This window comes from Phycomyces blakesleeanus (genome assembly GCF_001638985.1).
Source record: "Phycomyces blakesleeanus NRRL 1555(-) unplaced genomic scaffold PHYBLscaffold_32, whole genome shotgun sequence".
Classification (NCBI taxonomy): domain Eukaryota; kingdom Fungi; phylum Mucoromycota; class Mucoromycetes; order Mucorales; family Phycomycetaceae; genus Phycomyces; species Phycomyces blakesleeanus.
In genome coordinates this window covers 83840-96097 of record NW_017265189.1, presented here as the reverse complement: position 1 = coordinate 96097, position 12258 = coordinate 83840, and the positions used below count along the sequence as shown (strand labels likewise).

General features: G+C 34.9%; 6 protein-coding genes across 6 annotated transcripts; 3 read left to right on the top strand and 3 right to left on the bottom strand.

The window, feature by feature from the left end:
* Positions 1 to 248: 248 nt before the first annotated feature.
* On the bottom strand, positions 249 to 692 carry PHYBLDRAFT_151870 (hypothetical protein; the record flags this gene model as incomplete). Its single annotated transcript, XM_018432766.1, has 1 exon — positions 249 to 692. The coding sequence occupies one exon, from the start codon at positions 690 to 692 to the stop codon at positions 249 to 251; it is 444 nt and encodes a 147-aa protein (XP_018284973.1).
* Positions 693 to 911: 219 nt separating this feature from the next.
* Positions 912 to 2593, bottom strand: PHYBLDRAFT_70291 (hypothetical protein; the record flags this gene model as incomplete). Its single annotated transcript, XM_018442253.1, has 6 exons — positions 912 to 953; positions 1073 to 1339; positions 1489 to 1675; positions 1894 to 2186; positions 2270 to 2384; positions 2436 to 2593. The coding sequence occupies 6 exons, from the start codon at positions 2591 to 2593 to the stop codon at positions 912 to 914; spliced, it is 1062 nt and encodes a 353-aa protein (XP_018284972.1).
* A 1316-nt stretch (positions 2594 to 3909) lies between these two features.
* Positions 3910 to 4299, top strand: PHYBLDRAFT_101648 (carbohydrate esterase family 4 protein; the record flags this gene model as incomplete). Its single annotated transcript, XM_018427645.1, has 1 exon — positions 3910 to 4299. A coding segment is annotated over one exon (390 nt), but the record flags the coding sequence as incomplete, so codon positions are not given.
* Positions 4300 to 6377: 2078 nt separating this feature from the next.
* On the top strand, positions 6378 to 7136 carry PHYBLDRAFT_151867 (hypothetical protein; the record flags this gene model as incomplete). Its single annotated transcript, XM_018432765.1, has 4 exons — positions 6378 to 6516; positions 6607 to 6694; positions 6785 to 6937; positions 7019 to 7136. The coding sequence occupies 4 exons, from the start codon at positions 6378 to 6380 to the stop codon at positions 7134 to 7136; spliced, it is 498 nt and encodes a 165-aa protein (XP_018284970.1).
* Positions 7137 to 7591: 455 nt separating this feature from the next.
* Positions 7592 to 9028, top strand: PHYBLDRAFT_189167 (helix-loop-helix DNA-binding domain-containing transcription factor). The gene is made up of 5 exons (XM_018439614.1): positions 7592 to 7854; positions 7941 to 8366; positions 8468 to 8552; positions 8662 to 8677; positions 8828 to 9028. The coding sequence occupies exons 1-5, from the start codon at positions 7824 to 7826 to the stop codon at positions 8861 to 8863; spliced, it is 594 nt and encodes a 197-aa protein (XP_018284969.1). The 5' UTR covers positions 7592 to 7823; the 3' UTR covers positions 8864 to 9028.
* Positions 9029 to 9344: 316 nt separating this feature from the next.
* Positions 9345 to 11248, bottom strand: PHYBLDRAFT_79775 (hypothetical protein). Its single transcript, XM_018443503.1, has one exon. The coding sequence runs from the start codon at positions 11179 to 11181 to the stop codon at positions 9790 to 9792; it is 1392 nt and encodes a 463-aa protein (XP_018284968.1). The 5' UTR covers positions 11182 to 11248; the 3' UTR covers positions 9345 to 9789.
* Positions 11249 to 12258: the final 1010 nt, after the last annotated feature.

Here is a 12258-nt window from a genome sequence, read left to right as displayed (position 1 = left end):
CCAAGATTTTTATTATTATAGATAGATATGTAGATTATATATATATATGTATTTTAAACAACAAAAGCACGCACAAGCACAAGCACAAGCAACAGGCACAAGCACATATACATATACATACAAATATATACATACATAGACACAGATGTATATGTCATTTAAACATGAAAGAAAGACAAAAGAAGTATAAAAGATAGATATAGATATATAGATATGCTCTATGTAATCATAGTAAAGAGTAACAATCGTTAGCCCTTTTTATCTTTGCGCCAAATCATTTCTGATTCAACTGTCTCTCTCACAAACACATCCCGCATATTTCCAATAGCATTCATAACATTTGAGGTGGCCTCCCACAAGGACTGCTCAGGATCCCTGAAACTAAATGCTACATCTACACACGCCGTGGTTGGTTGGTCCACTGTCAGCCGACAGACAGCCAACCGTAGCTGTTGCATCAGTGACGGCCACTCTCCGTTTGCCTCGCACACATAACACAAATTGGCCGGAAAACGCGCAGTGGCTGATAATGGGCAGCCCGTTTGTGTCTTTCCCAGCTCGACATATATTGCTTTCAGTTGACTGATACCCTGTGGCCCAAGTCGATGTTCATAAAGTGTTTTGCGGACACGTATCACAATCTTTAGCAAATCTTGGGCCTTGTACCATGTACTACTACACAGCAGAGTCATTCTTGGTGTAATAGTGTACATCACAGCGTGTCAAAAGATATATTCCTATATTCTTATATTCTTATATTAATGTATCAATTTAGATAAACAGAAAAACGAAAGGAATTATTTTAACAAACAAAAAAAAAGGGGAGAAAGAGGGAAAATAAAAGAGCAAGCTAAAACCAAGGAAAGATAAAGAGTTTGTTGAACTAGAAAAAAGAAATGAGGGCAGCCAAGTTAAGCTACCCAATCGTTCTCCGACACGTTAATGTCAAGTATCTAAAACGTACAAAACCAGAATAGAAAAAAGAAAGACACACACAAATGTCAATCAATCAATCAACCAACCAACCAATCAATCGATAGTAAAGTTGATTGTCTTGAATAATATAATTTACCTCTTCTACTGAACCACGCGTCTTCATTGACCAGGTCAGCATTTTCCGTAGGATAACTCTGTCTCTTTCTTCAATAGAATAGTTCTCCATAGCCGCATCCAGAGTTATTATATCTGAACATTCGGACAAGGCGTCTTCTTCTTCTTCTTCTTCTTCTTCTTCTTCTTGGTCTTCAGACAATTCGGTTTCAGAATCATCCTCAGAGTCGCACTCGGAAGGCGGCATAAAAAAGAACAGTTTGGTTGCATCGGGGCAACAATTCATCTCCTAATATATTTATATAGGTATATTCTTTACATCAAAACTTTATTCACAAGAAACTCTAATCACTATACATAATTATAACAATTCTTCTTCTTCTTCTTATTTAATTCGAAGATCTAAAAAGATATTATATATATATATATATAATTTACCTCACGTTCTGATTCATTCGGTGAACCAAGCCGTCTAACAATGCTGCCAATCTGTTCCAGGTCATTTTCACCTGCAAACAATGGAAAACCCAACAACAATTGACAGAACAATGTGCCAAGAGACCATATGTCAGTTGAAGGGCGATAGACACGGTAACCAAACAAGTGTTCTGGAGCCTTGTAATATCTATTTCAGTTTAGCACAACAATACTAGCAATATATGTACACACACACACACACACACACACAATATGTATATACACAATATATAATATATATATATGTATTTATTTATTTTTTATTATGAAAATGACAGTAAAATACCTTTTACCCTTTACCCTTTACCCAACACTCCCTCTTCTCTTTACATCTCTCTTTACGTCTCTTGCTTCTGTTTGCCTCACCTTGTGCCGATTTCATCTACTTCCCTTGGATCTGGCATAAATTTTTGCAAATGGGCACACCCAAAATCACTCAACGCACACTGTCCTGCACTATTCACTAACACATTACTAGGACTCACGTCACAATGAACCATTCCTTGAGCATGGATATAAGACAGTGCTTTTGCCATCTGATAAACAGCTCGTCTAGCCTCTGTCAAACTCAAGGACACACTTGCAAGCGTATGTTCATAAAACGGCATTGTCAAACTGATGATCTGGTCTGTCGTCACCACATCAATCACATGCATCAACTAACAACAATTAAAATAAAAAGAGTGATGATGATAATGATAGCAATGAAGAAAAGTAATGTAAGAATTATTATTATCATTACTAATAATTTCATTTGGTAATCGAATCCTCTTTTATTTTTTATTTTTCTTGTCTTTTCATTCTCATTATCATCATTATCATCATTATCTACTATCCTCAATCCTCTATTCTTCATCCTTATTCACCAACAACAAAGATAGAAATAAAAATAAAAACTTGCATAATACTTCAAACTCTCTGGAGATCTAAGACCGAGATGTTCGACTGCTCGTAGTTCACGCTCACAATGTCGCCGGACAAGATGGCCATGGTATCGAGTATATGTTTTGACAGCCACCACTTGATCATCCAACTGTTCTTTCTTAAGCGTAGCAAATGAACCCATGAACCTCCAACAAACTCTGTCTCCAGAAGAACCAAACAAGTAAAAAGAAAAAGAAAGAAGAAAAAAAAGGGTAGGAAATCCTTGATTCCTCAAAATGCTGTGTGACAATCCCTTCACTACAGACCCAAGTAGTAGTCACTCCTGAATAACATGCACAGCTCAAAAAAGAAAAAAGAAAAAAGAAAAAGAAAATACAAGAGAAAGAGAGATAGGATAAAGAAGTTGGATTGATATCTTGACTATTCAATTCAATATTCACAAGAAGTAATAGTTACCCTCGGATAGTAATGAGCTGATATTTTTTTTCATCTCTTTGAAAGAGACAGAAAGAATTACAGGCTAGGAATCCTCCGTCAACAAAAAATAATACTAATACTAATACTAATATTGAATATAATAGAAAGCAAATTAAAAGAAGACTAGATTAGCATGGAATGCGGTAATTGATTGTTTGGTTCCAACCTTTTCCTTTAAATGAAAACAACGATATTGATATTGATATTAATAATCTAGTGCAAGAATGTATAGCTTCATCCAATAGAATTATATCGATGTATGAAAGTCATTGGGAAATCACTGTCTTTCTACCTCAATCAACTAAATCTCTCTTCTGCTGTTGCCACCATAAGTTATTTTGATCAAGACGGTAAGGAAACGTAATAATATGAAATCAACATTTGTTTGTTTTCTTGTAAGCATTTAATCCTTGGCCAGATCATAATCATCTTTCAAAACGATAATAATTAAAATAATTAAAATAAGAAGAAGACGAAAAGGCCATAGTATTTAAAGATTCGTTCTTCGTCTTTGTCTTTACCTCTCTCTTTTTTTTAGCTCTCTTTTCCTCTTCTTCATTGCATTCATTATTATTATTCTTCTTCTTCTTTTGGACCCTTCTTTTTTATTCAAATAAATCAAGACAGGGATAAAGAGAAAGAAAGAGACAAACAAATTATATACAAAAAAAAAGTTATCAACAATCAATAGTAATTTCATTTATATTCCTTTTATCTATGCGACCTTTTTCTGCTTATCTATCCTCACCAAAACTTCCCTCGGGACTGGCTATTCTGGCCTTAACGTCACTTTTACTGCTCTCCCATGGCTCTCAAGTACAGGCTCAGGGTGACTCCCAGGACATACAGGTTCCTCGCAACTCTCAGTGGCTCTCGGCTGTGGACCTAACCAAGGTTCCGAATATACCTGTACGTCCGGTTGGATCCGGTATATGCGAAGACTCTCTTTGTGATGGAACTGACAATGACCGATGTTTCGAGAGCTGTGGTAATGTTGCGTCTCCGGAAGATCTTTACGGCTGCCCCAGTGCCCACCACTGGGCCTTAACCTTTGACGACGGCCCGAGCAATTACACCTCCGAACTTTTGGACATCCTTGACGAGTACCGCATCAAGGCCACATTCTGTGTCCTGGGTTCGAATGTCAAGAGATACCCGCAGGTCCTTCAAAGGATCTTTCAATCTGGCCACCAGATCGCCTCTCACACATATTCCCATCCACATCTCATGAGCCTCACGAACGAAGAAATTATTTACGAGATCAAGGCTACCGAGGAAGCCATCCGGGACGCCATTGGTATCAAGCCCAAATACATCCGGCCACCGTTTGGTGAGGCCGATGACCGTGTCAAGGGGTTGTTGCGCACCATGGGTTACCGTGTTCTGATGTGGAACGTAGATCCTACTGATTATGATGTCTATATGCTGCCTGACGTATCCAACAAGATCCAAGGGGCCTTCCGTATGGCTGCGGTAGGGCAGGACACCGGACTCAATGCTAATGAAGATCCAGGGTTCATCAGTCTTCAACACGGTAATCTTTGTTTTTGTTTTCACACATCGATTTTCAATACATTGTTGTTATTATAGTATAGAAATTAGATACAATTAAATGAAAGAATCTATTTATTTTACAAGAGTCACCTAACAATTCACATATATGTAGATCTTTATCAACAGTCAATTGATCAAGTTCCTGACATTATCCAAAGCCTACTTTCCAAAGGGTTTATATTTACCACAGCTGCTGATTGTGCTGGAGACGCCAAGCCCCACGAGATTCTTGGTGGTGAAGATGGCCTGGAAGCTCAGGCAGTTATCGTAGGGAAGATCGCGGCCGTCAGTGCCAATGTCACGTCTGTCAATGCAACAAGTGCTTCGGTTTCGGACACAAACTTACTCACATCTGCCACTGTGTCCAATGTGTCCAATGTGTCAAGTGGTGCTTCTATCAATATCTATTCACAATCTTCCTGGGTGCTTGGTTGGGTAATTGCCACTGCAGCTCTCTTGCTTTCTTAAACCTAGCCCTTTCTGCAAGAATAAGAATAAGAATAAGAATAAGAAATATACCAAAAAAAAAATAGAACATAGCAACAACAACAACAACAAAAAAGTGCCGGCATTTTTATTATTTTTATTATTTTATCTTTAAAAGAGAAATCCTTTTCCTTGATCTCTAAACTCTTTTATATATATATATATATATAATTTTGAGAGTATTTAGCATACCTTGATCTTCATTTTCTCTCTTTTTTCTTTTGATACCTTTTATCATATGAATTATCTTTTTTTTTCTTCTTTTTATTACAAATATTAAAGCTATTTTTTTAAGAAGTAATAATAATGTAATTAATAATAGAATATATATTACACACGTACTGAAGTATTTCAGTGGAATTGAGTAATAGTTTGGTAAATATATAGGACACTATGATAGAGTATAGTAAAGGTGAGAAAGGGGGGTAAAGAAGGGTGTATTCAGGTAAAAAGAAAAGCAGCGTTAAGTTTTTGGTAAAGAAGAACAAAATGTGGGTTAGATTAAATGGCTGTATCTGTCAAAAGTATATATATACACACACATATATATATATAAAACCTTACCTTACCTTAGCAACCCCCTTTTCCCTTCTCCTTTCCCCTACTCTCCCTCCCAATTTTTTCTATAAAAAAATATAGCGTGCTTTTAATACATTAGATGCGTTTTCATTCCGATAATATTCCGAGTAAAGTTGAGTTTATTTATACCAATCGGCGATTTAATAAAGTTTATCTTAAAAAACACACACCCACACACACATATTTAAATAAGAGAAAAGGTGATTGATTTAGATAGTAGTTACCCAACTAAATATACATTTGAAGTATAATCCGAACAAGCCTAGCTTTTCTTTGGTGACATCTCTTTTTTTTTTAATTATGATGTTTATTAGCTCATGAACCAAATTATTCAGGAATAGAAAAAAAGTCAAGAGCTACATATATATATATATAGGCTATTTGCCTGTCATCTTCACTTTGTTTCAAATGAAAATGTAATTTTGTCAAAAGAATAAAGAAATTGATCCAAAATGCTATAACTTCCATTCGCTAATAAAGCGAAGTTAATATCATAAAAGCTATCATTCTATGGACCAAGTATAATATACGCGCGCGTATATTTTCTACGAGTCCGGAGTTACAAATCCTGCCGCTTTCTACAAAACAGTAGTAGCAGTAGAAGCAGTAGTAGTAACAGTAAGAGCTCAAATATATGCTAAATTGAAGCACAGTAGCATACTTAGATCTATATATATATATATATATTTATAATACTAATAGTACTGATAAGATTAATTAATAATCTATCTGTGTCTATGTGTGTGTGGGGAATTTAGCCTACGTCAAAATGATGAAGATATTTATGCAAATTGATTTCATGATATAAAATAGAATAAAATATTTTCTTTACTTCTACTTCTTTCTTAAAAATAAAATAAAAATAAACAATGAGCGACGTAAAGATTCACATTTTCACAGACAATTCTCCAGTAGCCGATAGATCTTCAGTTCTGTTGTTCAATGGGATCAAAGCTGCTGTTCCAGCCCCTGTTGTACATGTCAAGAACTTGGCTTGTTCTGTCAGAAGTAAGCAATATATGTTTTTTGTTTATTGTTTTAATTAACATTTGACCATCTATCTATCTATTTTTTGTTTTTGTTTTCAAAAATAAAAAGGAGCCAGCCAAACCGATTTTGAACATATAGATGCCTCTAATTTTGATAAGGATGCTTTAAATGCTGACATTTACTTGTTTCCAACAACGTATGTAGAACCCAGCCTAATAGATATAGATATATACAAGAATTGACATTTGATGCTTACTTTTATTTTATTTGTTGATGGGATTGTTAGAGGTGTATTGTCTTTGTTTGAAAAGCATTTTTTCAGTGAAGAATCCCCTAGTCATGAAAAGCCACTCAAAGGCAAGAAATTTGGTGTGCTCTTGACCGATAAGACCACTTTTGATGGACCTACACCTTCAGATTCTCACGATCTTGATAGCAAGTAAGAAATAAAAAAGAAAACCATCATCTTTATTATTATCATTATTTTATTTGTATAGAATACTCATGGCTTATTTACTAGGTTAATCGAAAAACTTGTTGCCCATGGACTAAACAAACCTGCTATTATAAAAGTAAATTCGCCCATAGAGAGTGCAATTCAAGATGCTGGACAGCAATTCTTGATTGCTCTTTTATAAGAAATTACTATTGGAACCAGCACACACACAAAGACTTATATATATATGTACAATATATTTGAATGATAAAATAATGCATTTAAATAGTCAAATATATATATTTGTATTAGTGTTTTCTTTATTATTCTTTTGCTTGGTAACCGTTCTTATTTATCCAAAGATGTGTTTTATTGAATAACTTTTAGTCTCACACACTCTTAAAAGTGGATGAACAAAGCCTGTTCATTGGTTGTGTTCTATCCAATCATGTAAATAAATCTCGTAATCCACAATCCTTCCTCTCCTTTATATATATATATATATATATATATTTATTTATTTACTCTTTATTTGGTAAGTAACTTCTTTACCCTTGTTAAAAGGCGAGATTTTTTTTTAAAAAAATAAATAAATAAATTAATAACAATATTTAATAACAAGTTTCCACCAAGAAACCAAACAAAGGAGCCATCGAACAAAAACCAAGAATATACCTTGAGAAGAACGAAGAAAAGAAAGAAAAAAACATACCAGAATATTTCTTGTCTTGAGATTTAAATTCATTCGAAACCAACCAGACATTTCCAAAACATCTTTCCTTGTCCTTGTGCTTGTGCTTGTGCTTGTGCTTGACTCTGTCTTTGACTTTGTACTTGTCCTTTTCTTTTTCTTCCTTTTTTTTTTTACTCTCTCATTAATCTGTACATCATGTCCACTGCAACTGACATTACTGAAAAAAGTACACAACTTCAGATAGTTTAGCTATATTCAAGAGAAGAAGAAAAACAACCTCAATTCAGACTAACAAAAAAAGATTATATGTAGGTAGGCCAACCGGTTTACCCTCCAATCGAACCAATGTAACAGTGCCAACACCATCACCAACAGCTGGAATAACAATATCGACAACAGCAACAACAATGACGACGACAAATGGTTCTTCTTCTTCTACTACTACCAGTTCTTCTTCTACCACTAGCCCGACTCAACATTCTCCAGGACTGAATGGACACAAACGAGTGTGCGAGGCAGATGCTGACGAAAGTGAATCTCAACTGGACAAGTCTGGCCGAGAACGCAAATGTCGAAAGGCAGTTCATGAATTATTGACTGATGCTGAAAAAAAGGCAAATCACATTGCCTCTGAACAGAAAAGAAGACAGAACATCAGACTTGGATTCGACCAGTTGATTGAGATTGTTCCGTCGCTTCATAATGGTAATCGAAGTGAAGCACTTATTTTACAAAAATGTAAGTCCAGTCAAATTAGTTGAATAATTATAATCAATTAGTACTTTAAAAAAAGATGAGAGTAACAAACGTCTGTTTTCTGTTGTTGGGTTCTCTTTTAGCTGTTGATCACATCAAGCAACTCATTTCTGTAAAGAACGATCTCAAGGATCAAATTCGTGACCTTCAAAATATTCTAGGAGAGGCGTAAGTTTTTACATGATCCTGTCTTGTCTTTCTTTTATTTTGTATATATTGTATCTTTAACTCTTTTTTTTTTTTCTTTTTTTTTTTTTTTGAACAAAATTTATCTTAGTAATTATGAGGAAGATGTAAGTGATGATTAAGATGTATATATGATATACATACATTATGTCTATTGTGAAGAATGATAAAGATTAATGATTTATTTTGATGTTCACAATGTTAACTGTTTTTTCTCTCTCTTGTATAATTATTTATTTATATATATATCTCTATAGTCTTCTGAAGATGAGCTGTCTTATAATTCGTACTGATATACACAATATATACGAGGGGAATAATTCATTATTTTATTTCATCTTTTCTCTTTAAACAATTCTATATTTGAAACAAATTTCTTAAAGAATAGCTAAACTATATACATATATTTTATTTAATGTACTTGACCTGTAATAGCCAATAATGATTTTCTGCTTGCTTATTTGTTTGGTCTTTTTATAAAAGCAACCAAAATAGAAAAAGAGAGAAATCACGAGACTAAAAAGAAAGAAAGAAATGTATTTATATATTATAAATTAAAATCAACTTGAGAGTAACACAGAAAGAACCTTTTTATAAAATTAATCCATAAAAGGGTCATTTATCAGAATCGCTGAATAGGACTAGACTAGAGCCATACAAGGTAGGACAACAACATTGACTTGTTTTTTTTGTTATAAAAAATTGTACTTTTTTATTATTATTTTCAAGTCAAAAATAATAGACACTATGTATGTAAATGTAGCTTTTTTTCTTGGAGAGGGGTTGGTTGATTTGTTTTTGGCTATTATAAAAAATGAACAATCAGTATATATATATTAAAAAGAAAGATAGTGAAAATATGTATAACTGGGATTTAGATGATGTAAAATGAAGAGTAAAATAAAGATAGAATATATATATATATATAATCTAGAATTTATATATGTAAAGGAAGAAAATAAAAGCAAAAAAAAAAGGGACAAAAAGACAAAATAACAAGTAAGAATATAAATTTGAAGCGTCGATCGATCAAATTGAACGGAATGAAAAATGTAATGGAATATAGAAAATATAAAATATATAAAAAGAAAATGACAATAATTGGACCTGTATTTTTCCACTTGCCCACTTGCTGCTTGTCTCTTGTACTTATTTTGAAGATGGAATATAAAGAAAGAGAAGAACAAGCCAGCACGTGTAAAGAGGTAAAAGAAAGGGATCATCCAGACTTTTTGAGCTTGTGGAACAGTCGATTCTGGTTTCTTATATAACTTGAGAACGTGCTGCCGTGTGTACCAAAGAAAATTGAGCCAAAGGAAGCTACAGAAGCATCGACTGGAGGCAGCAGAAGTTTGCCCTGGTTTTCGTACACCCCGGCCCCCATTGTGTCGACTGTTGAATTCAACAACACGCTCGAAATAATGTCAGGGAAATCGCTGAGACAGAACATGCACACAAACTCGTTGTAAAGCTCGTCAAACCGTTCACGCGGCTTCTTGGCATCTGTGGCCATGTAAATCAGACGCAGGCGAGGGTGAAGGTTGTTGGTTTTGTTATCTGTCTCTTGGATCCTTTTGCATTCGTCAAGTAGAGCGAGTCCCTTTTTGGGAATCTTTGAGAGCCGTTGAATGAGTTTTTGATCCTCACTGGCTTGGGTTGCATTTACAGACCCTCCGTTCTTATTTTTGCTTCTATTGGTTCCTTCCAAGGCAATCCTGACTTCCTGCATAGTGTCCTGGACTGATGCCTTGAAGGCACCATCGCCTTGCCGAACATGGGCGCTTGCGAAATTGCCTGGACCACCGAGCCGGTCTACTAGGGTTTTGGAGTACTTTAGGATGTCGGGGTGGGAGAAGACGAGTTTGTTTCTGACCAGTCGTCGTAAGGCGATGTTCTTTTTTTTGGTTAGCAGCAATCGGTTGGCACCAAACATTGAGTTAAAGACAAGGAACTTTTCTTGGCGGAGGATAAGATCTGGGATATTAATATAACTGTCATATGCACCTGGCATATCGGCTCTTTTACCCAGGCCGAGGGTGTCATGAAACTGGTAGGAATACCGGACCCTGTCGGTATACTCGATTGCCAGAGACCTGTTTCGCTCATCGTTTGGGACAGACCAGTAAGTCTGGAAATAGTCACGCTGGAGCGACTCGCGTTGGTAGGTCTTTATGCCAAGGGCATGGATTTCCGAAAGGTCGACAATGCTCTCTACTGCGACCGGAACGTACTTTTTGTAATCCCAGCACTCGACTGATTCGGGGGCGTGTTCGAGCAGGCGGGGTAAGCATATTTCCAGGCGATCGGCAAGCACTGGTGTGTATCGCCAGTAGGTTCCACTGCCGAGATTGAGCTCGGGTACAATGAGCGTACGGTTGATCAGACTAGCCAGGACGAGTGCATTGGTCAGCGACGAAAGCTGGTTGTGGAGGCCAGAGTGTGGCAGAAACGAAATGTACTTTTCGTCTGAGTCGCGCTGAGGGATATATTGTTCGGTGATGATGTCAATCGATGATTGTTGCGAGACATACATTAGACTAACTAAACTGCACACAAAGATAACTGATATTCCGACAGCCCATGTCTTGACTGTGCGAGTTGGGTGATACATTTACTACTAGTTTTGGGCTGATCAAGTAGGTGCTTATCTATCACGTAAAGAAGTAAAGTAGTAAAGTAGTAAATGAGTAAAAGAAGAGAGAAAGAAGAGATTGGAAAATAATGGGAGATTAGGCTATTTTTCTTAGCTTTTTTGTTTTATTAAAAAAAATATAAATGTACAATTATAAAGGAGAAAAAATAGTATCTGTCACATATATATAATTATATATAAATAAAAAGGGAACCCGTTCGAAGTCATCTACAGTGTAACATTTTTTTTTATGTGCGTCTGTCTTTAGTTGTACAATATTTGAATATTTTTTGAGCCTTTTATAAAATAAAAAAAAGAACCAATTTTAGTTTATTTTATTTATATTCTCGCTACCATTTGATTGTCGCACCATAATCCTTATAGATTGTGTTCCAAAAACAACAACAAAAACAAGTTACACAATCTGGAATATGTTATAAAAAGCTCAATGTCCTATAATGCACATTTCCATTACAATTTCCAACTATTTCTTTATTTTGTGCACTTGATATTTTGACTTGATAATATTCACCCATATACCTTTCTCTTTATTTATATATAATGCTGGTTCTTTGTCTATTAGCTTGCCTATCTATCTACCTATCTGATACTTTATAACCAAATAGATATATACAATATAACGCCTATGTATAGATTTTATTCTGTTGATTCAAATGTAATAGATCTGTTATGTATACTGCTCATCATTTAGTCATTTCTTCTATTGTTATTTTTTTTAAGGCTTATGCTATCAGTGTAGCCAAGCCTTAATATATTTGACCTTTATTTTCCTAGTCAAAAATTAAGCAAAACAAACAAATAAACCTTTAGTTGTTTGTTTCTTTTAAGCTTCATTAAGCAACATCATAGTATTATGTAGATATATTAGTTTAATATGTCTTATTTTGAAACAAGAAATAAATTATATTGAAAAAGCCTTGGCATTCAAGTCTTTTCTTGTGATTTACCACAAGACCTACTGCGAAAGTCTTACTTAAACTTGTTTATATATAATATGTATTTCCTATGCAATAGGAGTAGTACAATATACTGCAC

What these genes read in the sequence shown, in the direction of transcription:
- PHYBLDRAFT_189167 (XM_018439614.1), top strand. Translation starts at nt 7,824, where the DNA reads ATGTCCACTGCAACTGACATTACTGAAAAAA. An exon ending in AACTGACATTACTGAAAAAA is followed by an intron (nt 7,855 to 7,940) that starts GTACACAACTTC and finishes GATTATATGTAG; the next exon opens with GTAGGCCAACCGGTTTACCC. An exon ending in AGCACTTATTTTACAAAAAT is followed by an intron (nt 8,367 to 8,467) that starts GTAAGTCCAGTC and finishes GTTCTCTTTTAG; the next exon opens with CTGTTGATCACATCAAGCAA.
- PHYBLDRAFT_79775 (XM_018443503.1), bottom strand. Translation starts at nt 11,181, where the DNA reads ATGTATCACCCAACTCGCACAGTCAAGACATGGGCTGTCGGAATATCA.